The sequence below is a fragment of the Cynocephalus volans genome, chromosome 1 (genome assembly GCF_027409185.1).
Source record: "Cynocephalus volans isolate mCynVol1 chromosome 1, mCynVol1.pri, whole genome shotgun sequence".
Taxonomy (NCBI): Eukaryota; Metazoa; Chordata; class Mammalia; order Dermoptera; family Cynocephalidae; genus Cynocephalus; species Cynocephalus volans.
This window is the reverse complement of record NC_084460.1, coordinates 292,463,326-292,480,123: the sequence shown is the minus strand read 5'-3', so window position 1 is coordinate 292,480,123 and position 16,798 is coordinate 292,463,326. Positions and strand designations below refer to the sequence as shown.

The 16,798-nt window shown below is 42.7% G+C and overlaps 1 protein-coding gene across 1 annotated transcript in view; it reads right to left on the bottom strand.

Moving 5' to 3' along the window:
* Nucleotides 1–2,418: 2,418 nt before the first annotated feature.
* The window catches only part of FBXO36 (F-box protein 36), a 92,178-nt gene continuing 77,798 nt past the window's right edge, over nt 2,419–16,798 (bottom strand). The window contains exon 4 of the mRNA XM_063080308.1: nt 2,419–2,684. Coding sequence (XP_062936378.1) covers nt 2,496–2,684 — 189 coding nt within the window. The 3' untranslated portion in view covers nt 2,419–2,495. The remainder of the gene's footprint in view (nt 2,685–16,798) is intronic.

The window sequence follows — 16,798 nt, the reverse complement described above, 5'->3', positions numbered from 1 at the left end:
CCATATTATTTTAACTATTATTTAACAAGTCAATTTACTAGTAACTCGTTTTTAATTATTATTTAATTTTAGCATGTATTTTTATAATACTATATTTTGTTATATATTATATATAATATAGATTTTATGTATATAGATATATATATATTGTTTTCAAATAGCCATTTTTGCATTCTTATTGATTCGTGTTGAATCTAGATTATTATGCATGTCCTTAAGCTTTCAGAATCTCAGTTAGTGGGCTGGCCAGTTAGTTCAGTTGGTTAGAAGGCGGTTTTAAGGTTAAGGGTTTGTATCTCCATACTGGCCAGCCACCAAAAACAAAAACAGAATCTCAGTGAGTTGATAAAATACTACACATGAAACTTTAAGCTGCTGCTATTTTGCTTTATGTTACAAAGGAGTTGTAATTATGTATTTATGCAGTTACAGTGACATATTAAATTGTGGTCTGTTTGCAAACTCACGGTATTAACCATGTTCAGTCCCTGAAAACTAGGCTGAGAGTGAAGTCTGGAAGCTTAGGCACAGGAGCTGTACAGAGCAGGTGCCCTCGTGCCCACGGAGCTGCCTGCAGGTCCACCTGTGCCTTCCCCAGCAGACTGTCCTGGGCAGGGAACGAGACCTGGGTCTCTCAACAATCAAACCTTTGCTCTGTGCTGGGACTAAATCCAGACACAACATCAACAGGCTCCTCGTCGGCCAGGAAGCAGGCTGCGCTTGGTTTCACAAATGTCTCTGGACACTTATGACTGTGGACCTTCTACAGTGAGAAGCAGAGTGGGGCTGGGTTGAGGGTCTGAAAACTGGCACTGGGGAGCAAAGTGACTGAGTTTTAAGGGTGTGAGGATGAGGGTTAAAATCTGGTTTAATATTACCATGGGTTTAGTTTTTCTTAAAAACCTGTCACTAAGCCATGCTGTCGAACCATTCTGGAAGGACTTAGGCGGGGAGAAGGGCCAGAGTCTGCAAATTCTGCATCATTCAGGAGGGCCTGGTGTGTCCTGGGGAGTTTTCCTGGCCCGAGAAGTGTGTTATTTTTCCTAGACAGGAAAGTGGAGTCTGCAGGGAAGAAGAAAGTTTAAGGTGATGTGGAGGTAAAAAGCTACTTCGCTCCATAACCTAAAAAGAGTCATTAGGTTTTCGCTGCTAGGAGTTCATTATGTGGGGTACTTAATCGTCATGAAAGGGCAAGGAGAAAACAATTTTTAGACAACCCTTCTCAGTGAGGTAGAACATTCTCCCCTAAAACTGTACTGTTTTTACCCCTGTGCCATGCTAACAGAATGCAAACTGTATTTACGTCTTCAGTTAGTAACTGATGGAGTTTGGATGTGTTGTCCCCTCCAAAACTCATGTGGAAATTTGATCTCCAATGTGGCAGTGTTGGAAACTGATTGAGTCATGGGGGCAGATCCCTCATGAATGGATTCATGCTCTCCCTGGGGGAGGAGGGGTGGTGAGTGAGTTCTCGCTCTATTAGTTCCCGCGAGACCTGATTGTTTAAAGGACCCTGGCACCTCCTCTCTCTCTCTTGCTTCCTCTCGCCATGTGATCTGCTTGTACCCACCAGCTACTGTCACTTTTCTGCCATGAGTAGAAGCAGCCTGAGGCCCGTGCCAGATGCAGCTGTCCCAGAATCATAAGCCAAATAAACCTCTGTTCTTTATAAATTACCCAGTCTCAGGTAATTCTGTTATAACAACCCAAAACGGACTACAACAGTAACCCACAGCCTGTGTTCTTAAAAACCCCCAGTATACAGTGGGAGCTGTCCACATTCCTTTGGGGAAGCAGCATCTCTCTAAGAAATGTCTATAGGTTTATTAAGCAACATGAAGTTCTGGGAAGTTGTACCCTGAGTGAGACTGGAAAACAGAATGCCGAGACTTCTCAAGCCATGTCCTAGTACCAGGTCGGAGGCTGTCTACGTGGGGAGATGGAGTCTGATGTCCTGGGCCCAAAGGATGGGGGTCCTGAATACACACGTAGTGGAACAAAGTTGGAAAGGCTGCTGAACTTACCCGGAGTGACTCCTGTGGCACCTGTTCCTCAATTTCCTGTGGGGACACTCAGCCACCTACTTCATGGATGGACTCAGATGACATAACACCAGGAAAAAATTCAAAAGCCCAGTTACCTTTTCAAATGCCTAGATAAAATAGATATCTAATAAAAACCTGCTAACAATCATTTATTGTTTGTTTATATACAGCAGAAGCCTCTTTTCTTACGGGTGTTGGGGATAGGGCAGATGTTGACCTGCAGGGCTTCCTGTCTTGCAGCCCTTGTCCTGGGCCACAATTACCCTCAGTGAGACAGGGGTGGTGGTTCAAGCAAGGCACTGGGCAGCCAGGTTCTGCTGCATCTGTGTGCAAATCCTCTACACTTTTCGAAGGGCTCCTGACTCAGCAGAACCTCTTAGTTCTCGAGGAAGGACACAAGAGATCTGGACACTGACGAGTAGCACAGCCATGCCTCAGGAAAATGTGTCCCTAATGTTGATTGTCTCTCTGGCTCCCGTGTTTTTGTTTCCTCTTGCGGAGCTGCCACTGGAGCTGGAACTTGTTGGTGAAGAACATCTGTCTCCAGCCCATGTCCACCGCCAGGGCCCTCATGTCAGGAGTGATGGTGTCGCAGGCCGACTGCACCATCTGCTCCCACAGTTTGTCAGACGTGCACAACTGAGGGTGGAAAGAGAGGTGGGTCACAGCACATGTGGGGTAGGTCGAAGCCGTTCACTCACTCACAAAGTCACTATCGAAATCCGGCTGCCTGTGAGACACTGCACAAAATACGTGTGCAGCACACAGGTTCTGTATACACATACAGGTGAAGGACAAGCGATGTTGTCAGTGCAATTAACAAAGTCCTATCTCATTTAAGATGCAAAATAGAGTTATAGATAATATGGCCACACAGGCAATATTATATAGTTCATTTCCAATTACCCACCTAACAGAGGCTGACAATGGTGTGGTCAACCAATCTCCCTCCCTGGGCTGCACTACTTCTTGGGGCAGGAACGCTGCTAATTCAAGCTGTTTGCATTCATGTTAAACCCTCGGTTAGGCCAGCTCTCCTCCAGTCCCCAGCTTGTACTGTTGACAGCTTCATTCACAGCGATGCACTCAGTGGTGAACTGCATCAAATGACAAAAGCAGCCCTCGGAGACTGCCAACCAGCACATCCAAAATCCACCATACCTGGTGCCAGGGTCCACAAGTGTTGTTCCGAGCCCTATGTGTGTATGACACCACACCAAGCATCAGAATAGAGTATAAGATTCTGTCTACTCCTCAAGCCCAACTGGCGCATGGCCAAGTGAGCCATTCTCCAGGAGTAACCTTTGGTTCAATGTTTGACTGCTTTCTGGCTTTAACTGAGGTCCATATGGTTAAAAACAGGCAAGACCCTCTAGCCCAATAACTACTGCACAAGGCCATTTCACCTTTCCTCCAAGTTCAAAGTTGCCAAAATTCAGCTTCCATTTACCTAACGTTTCCTAGTATTACTTTCTTGGTTGGCACCATTAACTATGGCAACTACTCTAGTTAGTCTCCTGCTACCAATTACTATCAGAATGGAGATTTCCTGACCTCTTACCTAACATGCCCCCAGGTCTTTTCTGAAGTCAGATCATCAGTTATATAAACCTTGGAGATAGCTGTGGATTTTGGTGTATGCGAGAATGTGAACTTTTAAAGGTGCTTGGATATTTGGCATTACACAGTGGTAAGCCCTGGTAACACAGAAATGTGCTTTGAGAAGGCTTCCTGGCTCCATCTTTTCTGTGCCACATGTGCATTCCAGGAAGTTAACCATCAACCTGATTTTCCCTTGCATCTCTTCTAGTCAGTGGTTGTCACATGTGAAAATCCAGAACTAGAAAGAGCTAGGCATGGTGTAGGGACACAAAGTAACCCATGGTTCCTTTGCCAGAGCACACTGACCCAGCTCCTCCTTTCTGCTCACGGCCCTCTCCAATGTGCCTCTTCTGCAGAAAAGTCCACAAGTCGCCCAGGTAAATGACTTCTCTTACAAGGAGGCCAAGAAAGGCAAGAAGCCGATGAGCCCCTCAACGATCATAGTAAGATTATCTATGGACAATGATCAGTGCAGATCACCTGCTTGTGAATAATAAAGAGAGTTGACCTTATTATTGACAAAATAAAAATTAGCTTGAACTCATTTTTACCATTGAAAATTCCTTTTTAGGAAGCAATTTAATAGGAGCACTTAAATAGGAGAAGCAGACAGGCTTGGTAATGTCTCTCAGATTCCAGAATTCGTAATCCAATGTGCTCTATTTAGAGAGGGTCGGGGTTTTAGGGACCTTAACCTTTAGAAATATAGGCACATAATGACAAAGAGCAAAAGGCACTGGAATGGCTACAACAGCCATCAGGAACCAAAGTGCTAAATCTATGCACTTTGTTCTATGGAAAGGCCTTGACTCAGGGCCGACTCATTCTTCCTTTCCTTAGAATTTGTATTAGCTTATCGTACAACTGTTAGCCTTTAGTAATTTAGGCACAGAAAATCAGAAAGGTAGTTGATACTATCAGAGGCAGAATACTGATCACGGAGAAGAATGATAGGTGAGAAATGAAAGGGAAGAAATAGATAAGAAAAAATAACTACAAATTAAAATCATTGCAGTTTGGGGCCATTTAGTGTGGGGGTAAATTGCCCCACAATTTTCAATAGCCTATTCATTCATTCATCCATCCAAACAGTATGACATGCCTATTGTACTGGACAGGGCTCTTAGTTTCAGACTGCAGAATATATTCTAGGTTGTTTATGCACAAGGGATTCAGCAGAAGTAATAGGTAGCTCACAGAATATCTAGTAAAGCCAGAGGAAATGGTTCAATATTAAACAGCCAAGAAAAATAGCAGCCAGATTAAAAAACAAAACAAAACAAAATGCAGACTGTTCCAGTAGAAATCCTACTGATTCTGTTCCCCAGCACAGCACCTATGCTGCTATGAAGCCTTGGGCTACCTGCTAGAACCTCCGCGTGAGCCTCCGCCACTATGCTAGTGAGAGCGGCCTCCACGCACACGGAGGCTGCCTCACCTTGCTCACGTCTTCCTTCTGAGATTTTTGCAGGGAGGTCTACTTGACAGAGCCTCAGCCACATCTGATGCACGAGTCTCAAAGGGACTGGGAAATGTAGTTTTCATCTCTCTAACCTCTGCAATTCACAAAGGCAATTTTGTTTTACATAAGGGAGTTGAAATGGGTGTTGAGCGGGTCAATCCACAGCCTCTTCCTCAGTCTTAACTTCTGGCCCATCTCGTTCACACACACCCTTCCTCCCACACATAAACTTCCAAATGACAGCAGTAGCAATGACATGCTCCCAACTAACACAAAGCAACTCTCCCTCACACCAGTGAAAACATGTTTATTCTCTACCTTCATCCCCACCCACTCTTGCTAAGTGCATTAATCACTATAAACCTCTGGGTGATGTTTGTTACCTCTAGTTAGTCCCAATTTACCTTATATCCTGTGCTCTAGAATTATAAAGTTCATCAACACCAATTTAACCTATATAAAATAGTAGGAAAAAGGGAGGGGAAAAAAACCAGCCTGCAGATAAATGTATATATAACCGAGCAAGGAAGAAAATGTGGGTAGCTGCTATAGTCCTGGGTTGTGCAACTGGTCACAAGGCAGTGGTTGTATTTATAATTTTCTCCCTCTACTACCCATTCCATCTTCCCTTTGTCTTCAGCCAGTACCTCAACTTGTCAAGACTGTACCTGGTGATGTGATCCAAACCTTCTACAATTCCTGCAAGGCGTGAGCACTTCTTGGCCTTGAATGTAGAAGATGCTTTATTTACTCTTCCATTAGCTTTTGCCATTGGACATGCCAGTATTAAAAGGTACCTGCAGGGATTTTCTGCATTCTAGAAATACTCTTCCCTAACTCCATTGTGAACCAGCATCTCTATTTCTCCTTGATTAGCAAGATTAATCACCTGAGCCAACACAGAAATGCCTTTCCCCCGTTTGTCCGGTGGCACTGGGAGCACCCAGATAGTCTGGTGGCAATCTCAATTCCTAGCTCACTGGAGTCACTGTTGTTCTTCAAGGGAAAGCATTCATTCTTTGACTACTGAGACCCGTAACCTAGTTGAACCCGAATTTGTGGAGAAGGAAGTAACTTTTTCAAGGTGGTGATTATGTGTGATTCTGAAGGATACTAGGCCCACTTCCATCCTTTGGTTCTAGCTAAGAAACAGAAAGGACTATGCACTGGTCACTAGTTGAGAGCATATGTAACATCCTTTAAGACTACACCTGAACCTTGTTAAGTATTGTCTATTAAACAATAAGCCGAAAGGTATCTCCCATATATGCCATTCCCTTACTCTCTAAGGCCAGCTATTTCTGGATGGTGGGGTATATGCTAAGACCAGAAAATTTTGTGAGTGTCTGCTCATTACTTTATTTATGTGTTTGTTAGTTTATTTATTTATGTCTGTTTGATAAATAAATTTATTTCCTACAGTAAAATAATCAGCAATCTTGGATGGGATACACGATGGCAAAGAAGGCTCTCAGTCAATTTAGGTGAGGTGTTGCTGAAGGAGTACGGCATGCACGGAAGGCAGATCCACCCCAGTACAGGAACCCAATCCAGGAAGGACAATCTGCTTCATCCTCCATAACGAAGAGTTCAGGGTAACCGACCGGCCACCAAGTCACTGACTGGACCTCCTGCAGCATGGCACCTTACTAGGGGCTCAGTATTAGTCTCTCCTATGACAGTAGCCCGATTACTCTTGACAATAGGATATTCATGCCACTGAATCCATGCAGGACCCTCATCCTTGCCACCTGGGCACTTTGTTCATGAGCCCTTTGAGCAAACAGAAGGGTGGCTGGGGAAAGAAGCTGAATGACATCCACATTGCAAATCATCTTATCTGGCTAATTACTGAAACTCTCCTCTGCACTGAATGCCCTTTTGTGAGCAGTAACATAGGACACAAATATCTTTACCTTTTGGCTTACTCTGAAAAGCCCATCTACATACCTCTTCCCTAGAACTCATTACTAATCTCCCTCTTGTTTTTTTCAAGATTCTGACCATGTAGCCAAAACTTTATACTTTACCCAGTTGAAATACAAGAGCTGTTTCTCTAAAACATAACAGTTATCTGAAAAAACAGCCATGTCTTTACTCTAAAACCCTGGATATACAAGCTATAATTGTCCTACTGAGACATGCCACAGGTTTGGCAAGGATCCAGACAGGCCACAGCCATGTAGGCCACAGACACTCTGAGTACCACTGACTCTCCTGGGTCACAATGAGCACGTGGCACAGAGGCTTACACTGTAATCTGAACCAGCAGCTGGGCCCCACTTAAAACTGGCAGCCTTATGGGTTATTTGGTAAATGAATCGAAGAAGCAAACTCAAATATGGTATATGTTACTTTAAAAACTTTAAAAAATCCACAAAGAGTTGTGCTGCTTTCTTATGGCAGGAAGTAAAAATAAGGCACTGGATCCCTAGATAATTTACTGAGACAGAAGGCCTCTCATTTTTGTGGGGTTCATCTCCAACTCCCTGCCATATGTGTATCTTACCAAGGCATCTAAGGTAATTGCTACTTCCTGCTCAACAGCACGATGTCATCAGTCAAAACTGTAGGATCAGTCACCAGCATGTAGGAAGGTGATAGGATCAGTATCTCTGTGATTTAAGAATGAGCCACAGCCAGAGAACTGACATGATCCTGAGGCAGAATGATGAAGGGACACTGCTATCCCCAACAGGTGAAAACAAACCTACTGTGGTGTTCCTATTGGAAAATCCAGGAATACATGAGGGTGGTGTGTAACTGGGTGGTGGCAAGGAAAAATGTGAGAAGTGGTCAATTGCAGGTATATTTTGAAGGTAGAGCTCAAAAGACTAATGAATTAGATTAGAAGTATGAGGGAAAGAGAATTAAGGATGATCTTTCAGGCTTGAGCAGCTAGGAGAATGGTGTTGACAATGTCTAAGAAAAATAAGATTGTGGGAGAAGTAGATATGGTAAATAGCTATGAGTGAGGGGAAATCGAGAGGTCTGGTTTTGACGTGTTAAATTTGAGATGTGTATAATGCAACTAAGTGGACGCGTTGAGCATACAATTAGATATAAAAATAAGAAAGGAGTTCAAGGGAGCAACCTGGGCTGGAAACATACGTATGTTTGAAAATTATCAGCATGTAAATGATATTTAAATCCCTGGGGCTAGGTGCTATAATCCAGCCGTGACTAAAGAGAGAAGAGGGCCCAGGGAAGAACTCTAGGACATGCCAACATTAAGCAGTCAGGAAACGGCCATCTAGCCAACAACAAGAGAAACAGAAGAAGTAGGAAAACGTGGAGAGTAATCAAATGTGCCAAATGCTGCCAAAAAGTCAAATAAGATGCAAACTAGAAACTGGTGTAGTTTGCAAGATGATGTACATAGGCAACCTCGACGAGAGTGGTTTCAGTGACAGAGTGGGGATGCCTGGCTAGAGTGGGTCCAAGATGCGCAGAAGAGAAGAGGAAGTGGGTATAGCAAGTACAGGAAAGGAATTTTGCTTTAAGAGAAGAAAGGGGAGCAGAGTCAAGGCAATTTTTTAATAATTGTGTTTATGTGCTGATGGAAATGATCCCCTGGAGGAGCAAAATTAGAGACACAGGATAAAAGGGCGATGACTGCTTGAGCAAAGTTATTGAACAGGTGAGGTGAGAGGAGCTGAAATCTGCAAGTGGAGAGGTATGACCGTGGATAACAAAGAGGATTTATCAACTGCAGCAGGAAGTGAAGCAGAGTGAATGTGTAGACGTATGTGGGGCAATGAGGCAGTTCTCCTACGACTGTTTCTAATTTCTCAATGAAATAAGAAGTTACAGTATCGATTAAGAGTGAGGAAGAAAGAAGGATTGTCAGAGCTTTAGGAGAGAGAGGATGTGTACAACAGATATCTCGGAGGATACACAGTTTACGGCAAAGAAAGTGGTGCTCACCAAATATTCCACCTGTTCTTCACATTTCCTTGTTCCATACAGTTAGGTGGGGCTATTAATTGGGGCTATGTGATTAGTTCTGACCAAAGGGCTGGGAGTAGGAGCGACATTACCAAAGTCACCTGGTGAACTTGAAAATGGTGCATTACAAGATGGTGGAGCCTCTAATAGCCTGAGTCCTTGAGGGACCTGGTGGAGCAGAGCAGAGCCTCCCATCAATCCATAATGGGTATGAATCGTGAATGAAAAAACAGCTATTATCGTGTGAAGCCACTGGGGTTTTAGGATTGCTTGTGAGCTCATGTCTATCCTGACATAGGGCAGAAAGCTTTTGAGTTTTTCTAATATATAGGATATATTTGATATAAAGTTATCTAATTGCAATTTAAGCATGACTAGAATCTTTGGGTCTTTCACAAGATGATGACTGGGTCCTTCTTACAGTGAAACATTCAAAATGGAATCACTTTTACATGATCCTATCAGTTGAATAATAAACTGGTATAGACTCAAGCTATCTTCTGACATTATCCATTCTGTTAGTTTTAATTCCATGGTTGTGAATTTGGTCATTGGAAATGACTCAGTCAAATATTTAAGATACATGAAAAATAAATCTAAGTCATCACAATTATATGTAAAAACATCGGTCTCAGAGCAAAATATTTGAGATAACACAGCGGTAAGGATAATGAAAACTTTGAAATAGACTGGACCAAGAAATCTAACATCTGTCTTAAGGGGGTGAGGACCCCAGTTCCACCCTGCTGCTCATAGATGCTTCCAAGTGGCCAGAGGAAGAAAATACTTTCAAAGCGGCTTCAGTTCCTGTCTACTGAGGGAAAAAACACATTCCCATGCTTAACTCCATCTTATAAAAGACACAACTTTTTCTTTACATTCTTTAGGTACCAAGGTAGACAAGTTAACTGGCAAATATACTCGACTGGAATCCTGCCCTTGCCACTTAATAATTGAGTAATCCTGGACATACTACGTAATGTTGCCGATCTGATCTCGTGTATGGTCATCTGAGGAGCAGAATAAAGTGATTTAAGAACATCAGCTGTGGAGCAACACTGCCCAGGCTCAGCACCTGGCTCCGTTGCTCACTACCTGTGTACTTTATCTAAATCTCTGTTTCCTCCTCTATAAAATCAGGACAGAACAGTCTCTACCCATTTCAGGGGGCTTTTGTAAGGATCACATCAGATGATATACATTCAGTGCTTAGCACATACTAGAAATGCAATAAATAATAGTTATTATGATTATATGAAAATGATAATAAACTTTTAGTGCTCTGGGGATTAGGAATAACATACGTGAAGTTCCTGAAATATATGTATGTAATTAATGAGCAGGAAAGGAAGATAGAACAGCCTACTATGTTACCCATTTCTCAGAAGACACTAGAAAGAAAAAAAGGCCCCACAGGTAGTTAGCTACTAGGTCAACAGTTTAATTGCCATAATTGGGAGTCTAGGGAGGCTAGGAAGGACCATCAATTCGCAGGATGGAAAAATTCCCAAAATAAATGTCAATACAGGTATATCAAGGAACAGCATATTTGTAAACAATGAATAATGTGACTCATTAATTCATATTCACAGATTTAAGACCAGAGGAAATGTAATTTCCCTTTTCCAATTGGTCATTTAGATGACTTTAAAGTTCTGGAGTGCCAAATCATCCTCTGTCCATCTATGCAGACATTTCTTCAGAACCCATATTTGCCAGGCATGGTGTATACCAATAGAATACTAAAGAAGACAGATTCACAATTAAAGAATTACAGTATGCTCTGTGCTAATGATAGAATGAAACTAAAAAGCCCAAATGTAAGCTGAATTCAAACAAAACTTTGTATCAAGTACAATTCTTACCATCTTTTTAGAGAGAGTTCTAGAATATTCTTTCCAGATTATAGAAACCAGACTGAAGAGAACTGGACCCACGCACACTGTCATAGGGCACAGTATTATCAGTATAGCCCATCACAGATGTTCTGTTGAGCAACCAGCCCCAGCCAGTGGGAGGCAAGGAGAGCAAGAGCCTTCATTCCTATTAAGTGTGGGCTTTGATATGATATGGACAGTATTACATCTAAAGATTGAAGCCCTGAGTATTTCTGAGACCATGTGGAATGGTAGGCCCCAGAATACCCCTATGGGGAAGCTGAACTGCCTATGTTCTCTGGGATGGAGGATTAAGCTGTTTCCAACTCCCCCTGCCACATGCACTTGCATACACACACATTCAAAGGAGCTGGGCTCTGTGCCTGCTTCTGCCCTGCACACAGTCCTGCTCTACCTGTTGCCACCACCACCTCTGCCTGTCCTTCACGAGTTGCAACCCCACCAGTGATTAGACACCTCCAGCCAGCATTCAACAGCTGTCGGAGGGTGAACTGAGCATGCCCCTGACTTCTGTCCCCTGTCGCGGATCATCTTCTGCCTACCTGGCCCACCCCACCCTCCCACTAACCACCCTACTCCCAATCCCAAACAGCCAAGCATTCCACTAATATCAACGCTGTCCCTGCCTTGGCTCTGTTGGGCTTTACGTCTTCACTTCTTCCCTGGGGAAGAAGAACCGTATAAACATTCTCTCTATTCCATTACGCCATTACACTCCCTGCTGAACAGAAAGCAGCCAGCACTTTTTATGTTTATACTTCATGCTACTCTGAAAGTAAGTACTCTAATAAAGGGAAAAGAATGAATCAAATAGAAATGAATAGTATAATAAAGCATAATTGCTTAAGATCCTTTTTTCATAAACGTCAAAGCAACAGCTATTATACTCACGTAAAGAAGGTTGTTAAACAGCAACACTGAATCATGATATTTACAGCCCCCCAAACATTTTGATGTTCATTATCTTATCCCACCTTCAACAGTCCTTTAAGGTCTAATTTCTCTACTCAAATTATAACATATTCTAAATATAAACAAAAAAGGAAAACTCATAGAAAACGTCTTAACACTAAAAACCCAAACAGGCCGGACTCAAACAACAACAACAAAAACATACACGCACACCCCAAAAAACAGATCATCTGAACTTTCTTTAGACGATCTGAACTCTGGGTAATGACAGAGCCAGAGCTGGAAGCCCCTTGGGTCCTGAGATGCAGCCAAGGGCCTTAGCCCTGTCCCCTCTTTCCCCTCCCTCCCACAACAACATCTTAGAATGTACTTATTAGCCACGTGCATGTCCATGGGGTGTGTAACTTATCTGCTCATGTCCTTCACCAAATTTCTGAGTTCTTTTTACATTAAAAAAATAAATAAAATTATATTAAATTAAACTAATTAAAATTTTAAAAAAGAATCCTCCCCATCTTAAAACTATGGTTATAACTTTTATATACCACAGAAAAATGATTTCCCTTTCATGGCTTCCTTTTTTAGGTGGTTTTCACTATGTTATTCAAAATTGAAGACGATAGATGAATATAAATACAAAGAAAATGTTACCCATACTTAATTACATAACTGTAACAATGCAAGAAATCCTTCATATGATTACTTGGAAAAAATAAAGTATTTTAAAACGTTTTAGAGGCGATTCCATTTCAGATTTTGAACAGAAAAGACAGTCTACCTTCCCCCATTTTAATATATTATTCTATCAAATGTACCTATTGCTGCTTATGTCCCCACTTCTTCCTTGATGAGAAAATTAATTGATATGGTAGAATAATTTGCATTCAGAATAAATTTGAACCTTGTTTCTGAAAAAAAAAAAGAACCTGAAATCTAAGATTAATGTAGATGACTCTCCCATTACTAGCACAATACATCTCAAGATATCATGTGTCTTGTATAATTAAGATTATGGGAGAAAACTACAAGGTTTGAGGGGAAAGGCAAGAATTCTCAGAAGAACTAAAATTTCCACTAGTGTACCTCCACTTATGACTCATCCTATTTTATGCTGAAAATATTTACACTTTTGTTTTAAAAGTTGGTCTACAAAATATCCCCACCTAAGACTCCCAAACCCTTGAGCTCTTTTTGTTGGTAGTTGCCAGGTACCCATCCTATGGTTCTACGTACTTCGTTATGAAGCACAGCTAATCGTGGATTTAGCTCCCCCTGGTGGTGGTGCATGAATTTAACATACATAAACTATCACTGAAATTGAAAGGAATCTTAGGGCCGATGTATTAAAAACTCTCCTTTTACAAATAGGGAAACTAAGACTCAGAGAGGACAAGAGTGCTGCCCAAGGCTCATGGTGGGGCGTAGCTGAGCCAAGGACATAACCCAGGCCTCTGGCCTAGTGATGATTTAAATACAAAGCACTGCCTATGCACAATGAAGACTGAAATCCACCCCAAGCTTCCAGCCTTTTAGAATCTCTTGAGACATTTTATCTGTACAATTCTAATATCCATTGGTCAAATTCTTGGGCCAAACCCTTAGAATTGGGTTGTCATAAGCACAAGAAAACACATTAAGAGCACAGATGCTGGGTCCACCTCAGACCTGCCAAATTAGACACTCGTGTCTATTTTTATCTGCTCCCTAGGTGCTCCACCTACTTGAAGATCATGGTCATAGGGAGTTTGTGGATATGAGGAAAAAATCTTTCCACAGCCAAAAAGTGGCAGAGGAGAGATTTTCCTCCTCAGTGAGTCTCACAGTTACTCCTGAGTCACAAACAAGATGAATATGTTTATATACCTATTGTGACTGTCCCTTGCCCTGTCTGGGCCTCAGTCTTCACATCTAGCTGCATTGGGGGTTTCTTCAGCTCTACTCTGCTGCAGTTTGCAGAAAAAGGATAGATCAAGGCCTGGCGCCACCTGTGGCCAGCCAGCAGGCCCCCCAGGCAGGTACCCAGGTGCCAGCACACCTTGGTGAATTTGCCTCAATCCAAGGCTGGCCCTCAGTCTGACAGATGTAGAACTCTGACTTTCTAGTATGCCAAGAAACTGGATTCACCTTTCCGGGGTGTACTAATATTAGCCAAGCTCTTAGAGGATGCCTCCTTATTAGTTTATGCTGAGAAACATAACCATCAAGCCTGCCAGATTTTCAGTTGCTCACCCATGGCGGCTCTGGGGCTTGGTCAACATGGAATCAGAGCAAGGACAGGTGGCCGGATAATCCTGATTGCTGATGGTATTAAGTACAAGTGGATATTTCCATTCTCAACCGTGGAATGGCACCATAGCCTCTCCCAGGCTAGGGCCGCCTTCCAGCCCAGAGTCCCTACAGTCTGTCTCACAGGTGTCTTTAGGTTTCCAAGGAAGGCCCATTACTGTGGAGTCAGGCCTGGACTGCGAACCTTTCTGTCTCATAGAGGTGGCCTTGCAGGTCCCACTTTCAACAGGCTCCATTGAAACAGCAACCTGACTACATGCCTACCGTTCTGCCCCTACTTCCCTCAGCCTCTCCAGCTTCATTTCGAGCCATTCTATCTTTCCTGTGCCCTGCTCTAGCAGCGCCAGCAGGGTCTTTGGCCATGCGACTCCCTCTGCCTAGACCAGGCTACTTCCCATTCTTAGTGGGGCTAACTCCTACCTGTCCGGTCAATGTCCCTACTCAGGGAAGCCCCATTCCAGCATCCTGCACCTGTCCTCTGAGCACCCATCACAGCTGTCACTGAACAACGGTTTGGAGAGTCCATCATGTACTGTCCTTCCTCATTCGAGTGTAAGCCCCTTGAAGTCAAGGAACGATGCATACAGTATCTTTTCACCTTCAAGTCCCCAGTACCTATCACTGTGTCTGGCCCAGGGCAGGGGCTCACTGATCACTCACTGACTGCACGCGGCCCTTAAGTGTAAAGTATGTCACAAAGTCCATCAGTGGGTCCGCAGTCAGATGCCTGACAGAACCTCAGTTCTGCCCTTCACTGGCTGTCCGACCTTGGGCAGATCAGTTAATCTTGCTGATTCTTAGCTTCCCTATCATTAAAACAATGATAAAAATAGTATCTACATCTTAAGATTTCTATGACAACTAAGTGAAATAATGTAATTAGAGTGCTCAGTGGAATGCCAAATGTACAGTGAACGCTCAGTGAGTGGTGTCAGAGCCTGTTTCCCCAGAGTGCACATGTCCCTTCCTTTTTTTCCAGACTCGTGGGGGCATATGTTATTGTCCCTGTACACCACCTATATCTTGCATAATTCTATGTATTTATTTGATTATTTTAAATAGTTACACTTTTTGCAATATTTTCTGCAGATAAACAGGCACATTGTATACAAAGTATGGAGTATAAACAGTAATAGCACAGAGGAAACCTAAGTGTCTATCAATAAGGATCTGGTTAAGTAAATTATGATCTGTTCACACAATGATCTTAGGACACTTTTTTAAATTGAGGAAGATTTATATGTACCGATATGAAAAAGTCTGTAAAATATGTCGTGAAGCAGAAAAAAATCAGATGGAGAACAATATATATATAATATATAATGTGCTGCTTCATGCTTTTTAAGAGGGTGCATGTACATGTATATGTACCAACATCTCTAACACGCATATGCTTATATGTGCATAGGATATCTCTGGAAGGACACGCAGAACACTTGCCACTAAATGTAAGAATTAGAGGAATGAGGGTCAGTAACGGGAGGGAAAATGAGTTTTTACTATATATACAAGGATATATAATTTTTAAACATTTCCCAGCAGACCACTGTAACGCAAATCAATTTTCTTTTTCAGAAATATAGACAAGATTGATTTAGCCCCTCCTTGACTGAAGCATTCAACCACCGTTTTCTGGGAGTTAACTCTGGGCTGGGCACTGTGATAAGGTGAGCATACAAAGCTAAGTGACACAATCCTCGCCCTTGAGCTCGGTAGGGAGACAAGTCTGGCACAAAAGCCAAATAAGGGGCAACTGGAAGGCAAGGGTGGTGGGTCAGGAGGACGTTCTAGAAAAGGGAGCAGCGTAAGCAAAGGCAGAGACACAGGAGAGCCCAGCACATGGACAGCTGCAGCGAGTCTACCCGGCTGGAGCAGAGGGCAGCGGTAGGCAGGGTCAGGGCCCCACTGCCAAGCTGCCATGTAGGGTAATACCTTTGATCTCACCCTGAAAATGACGGTAAGCCATTAAGGGCCATCAAGCAGGAGAGTGACATGACCAGAGTGTTAGAGAGGCCACCCTGAGCTTGCAAGGACAAGCAGCCAAGGAAGCAATAAAGGGGCATCCAGGAGAAAATCCACCAGAGAGTCCTGGAAGCGAAGATGTGTTAAGAATGAAACAGGCCCTTTAGTGTGACAACCCCGAGGTTACTGAATGTGGCCAGGGACACTTAGGAGTCATGGACAGGGGGCAAAATGGGAGAAGAGGTGTAGGCTGACAGTAGACTAATGGCTCCCAGGATTTTGGGTGTCATAAGACCACTGAGATTTTTAGAAATCAAAACAAAATAAAACAAAAATTAAGAACTGAGATAAGGTTACGGACTTTTTAATTCTGCCAAGTAAGGACAACTTTAAAACATGATCATGGAGTATTACAACCATTTCATCAAAGAAGGAACATTTTAACCTCTGCAAAATAGGAAGGACCTAACAACCAATAAAGGATGGTCATTTAAGTGAAATAAGTTTAGATTTATAAAAAATTATTTACACCATCTTTCTTTTATTTCATCATGGATGATGAAGTCACAGACTGATGATGCTGGTTCACTGAGGGTAAACAGCTATATAAATCATTTTTAGAGAAGGAGAGAGATTGGATAAGAATAGAGTCAAGAGATTTTGTTTTTTTGAAGGATGAAACT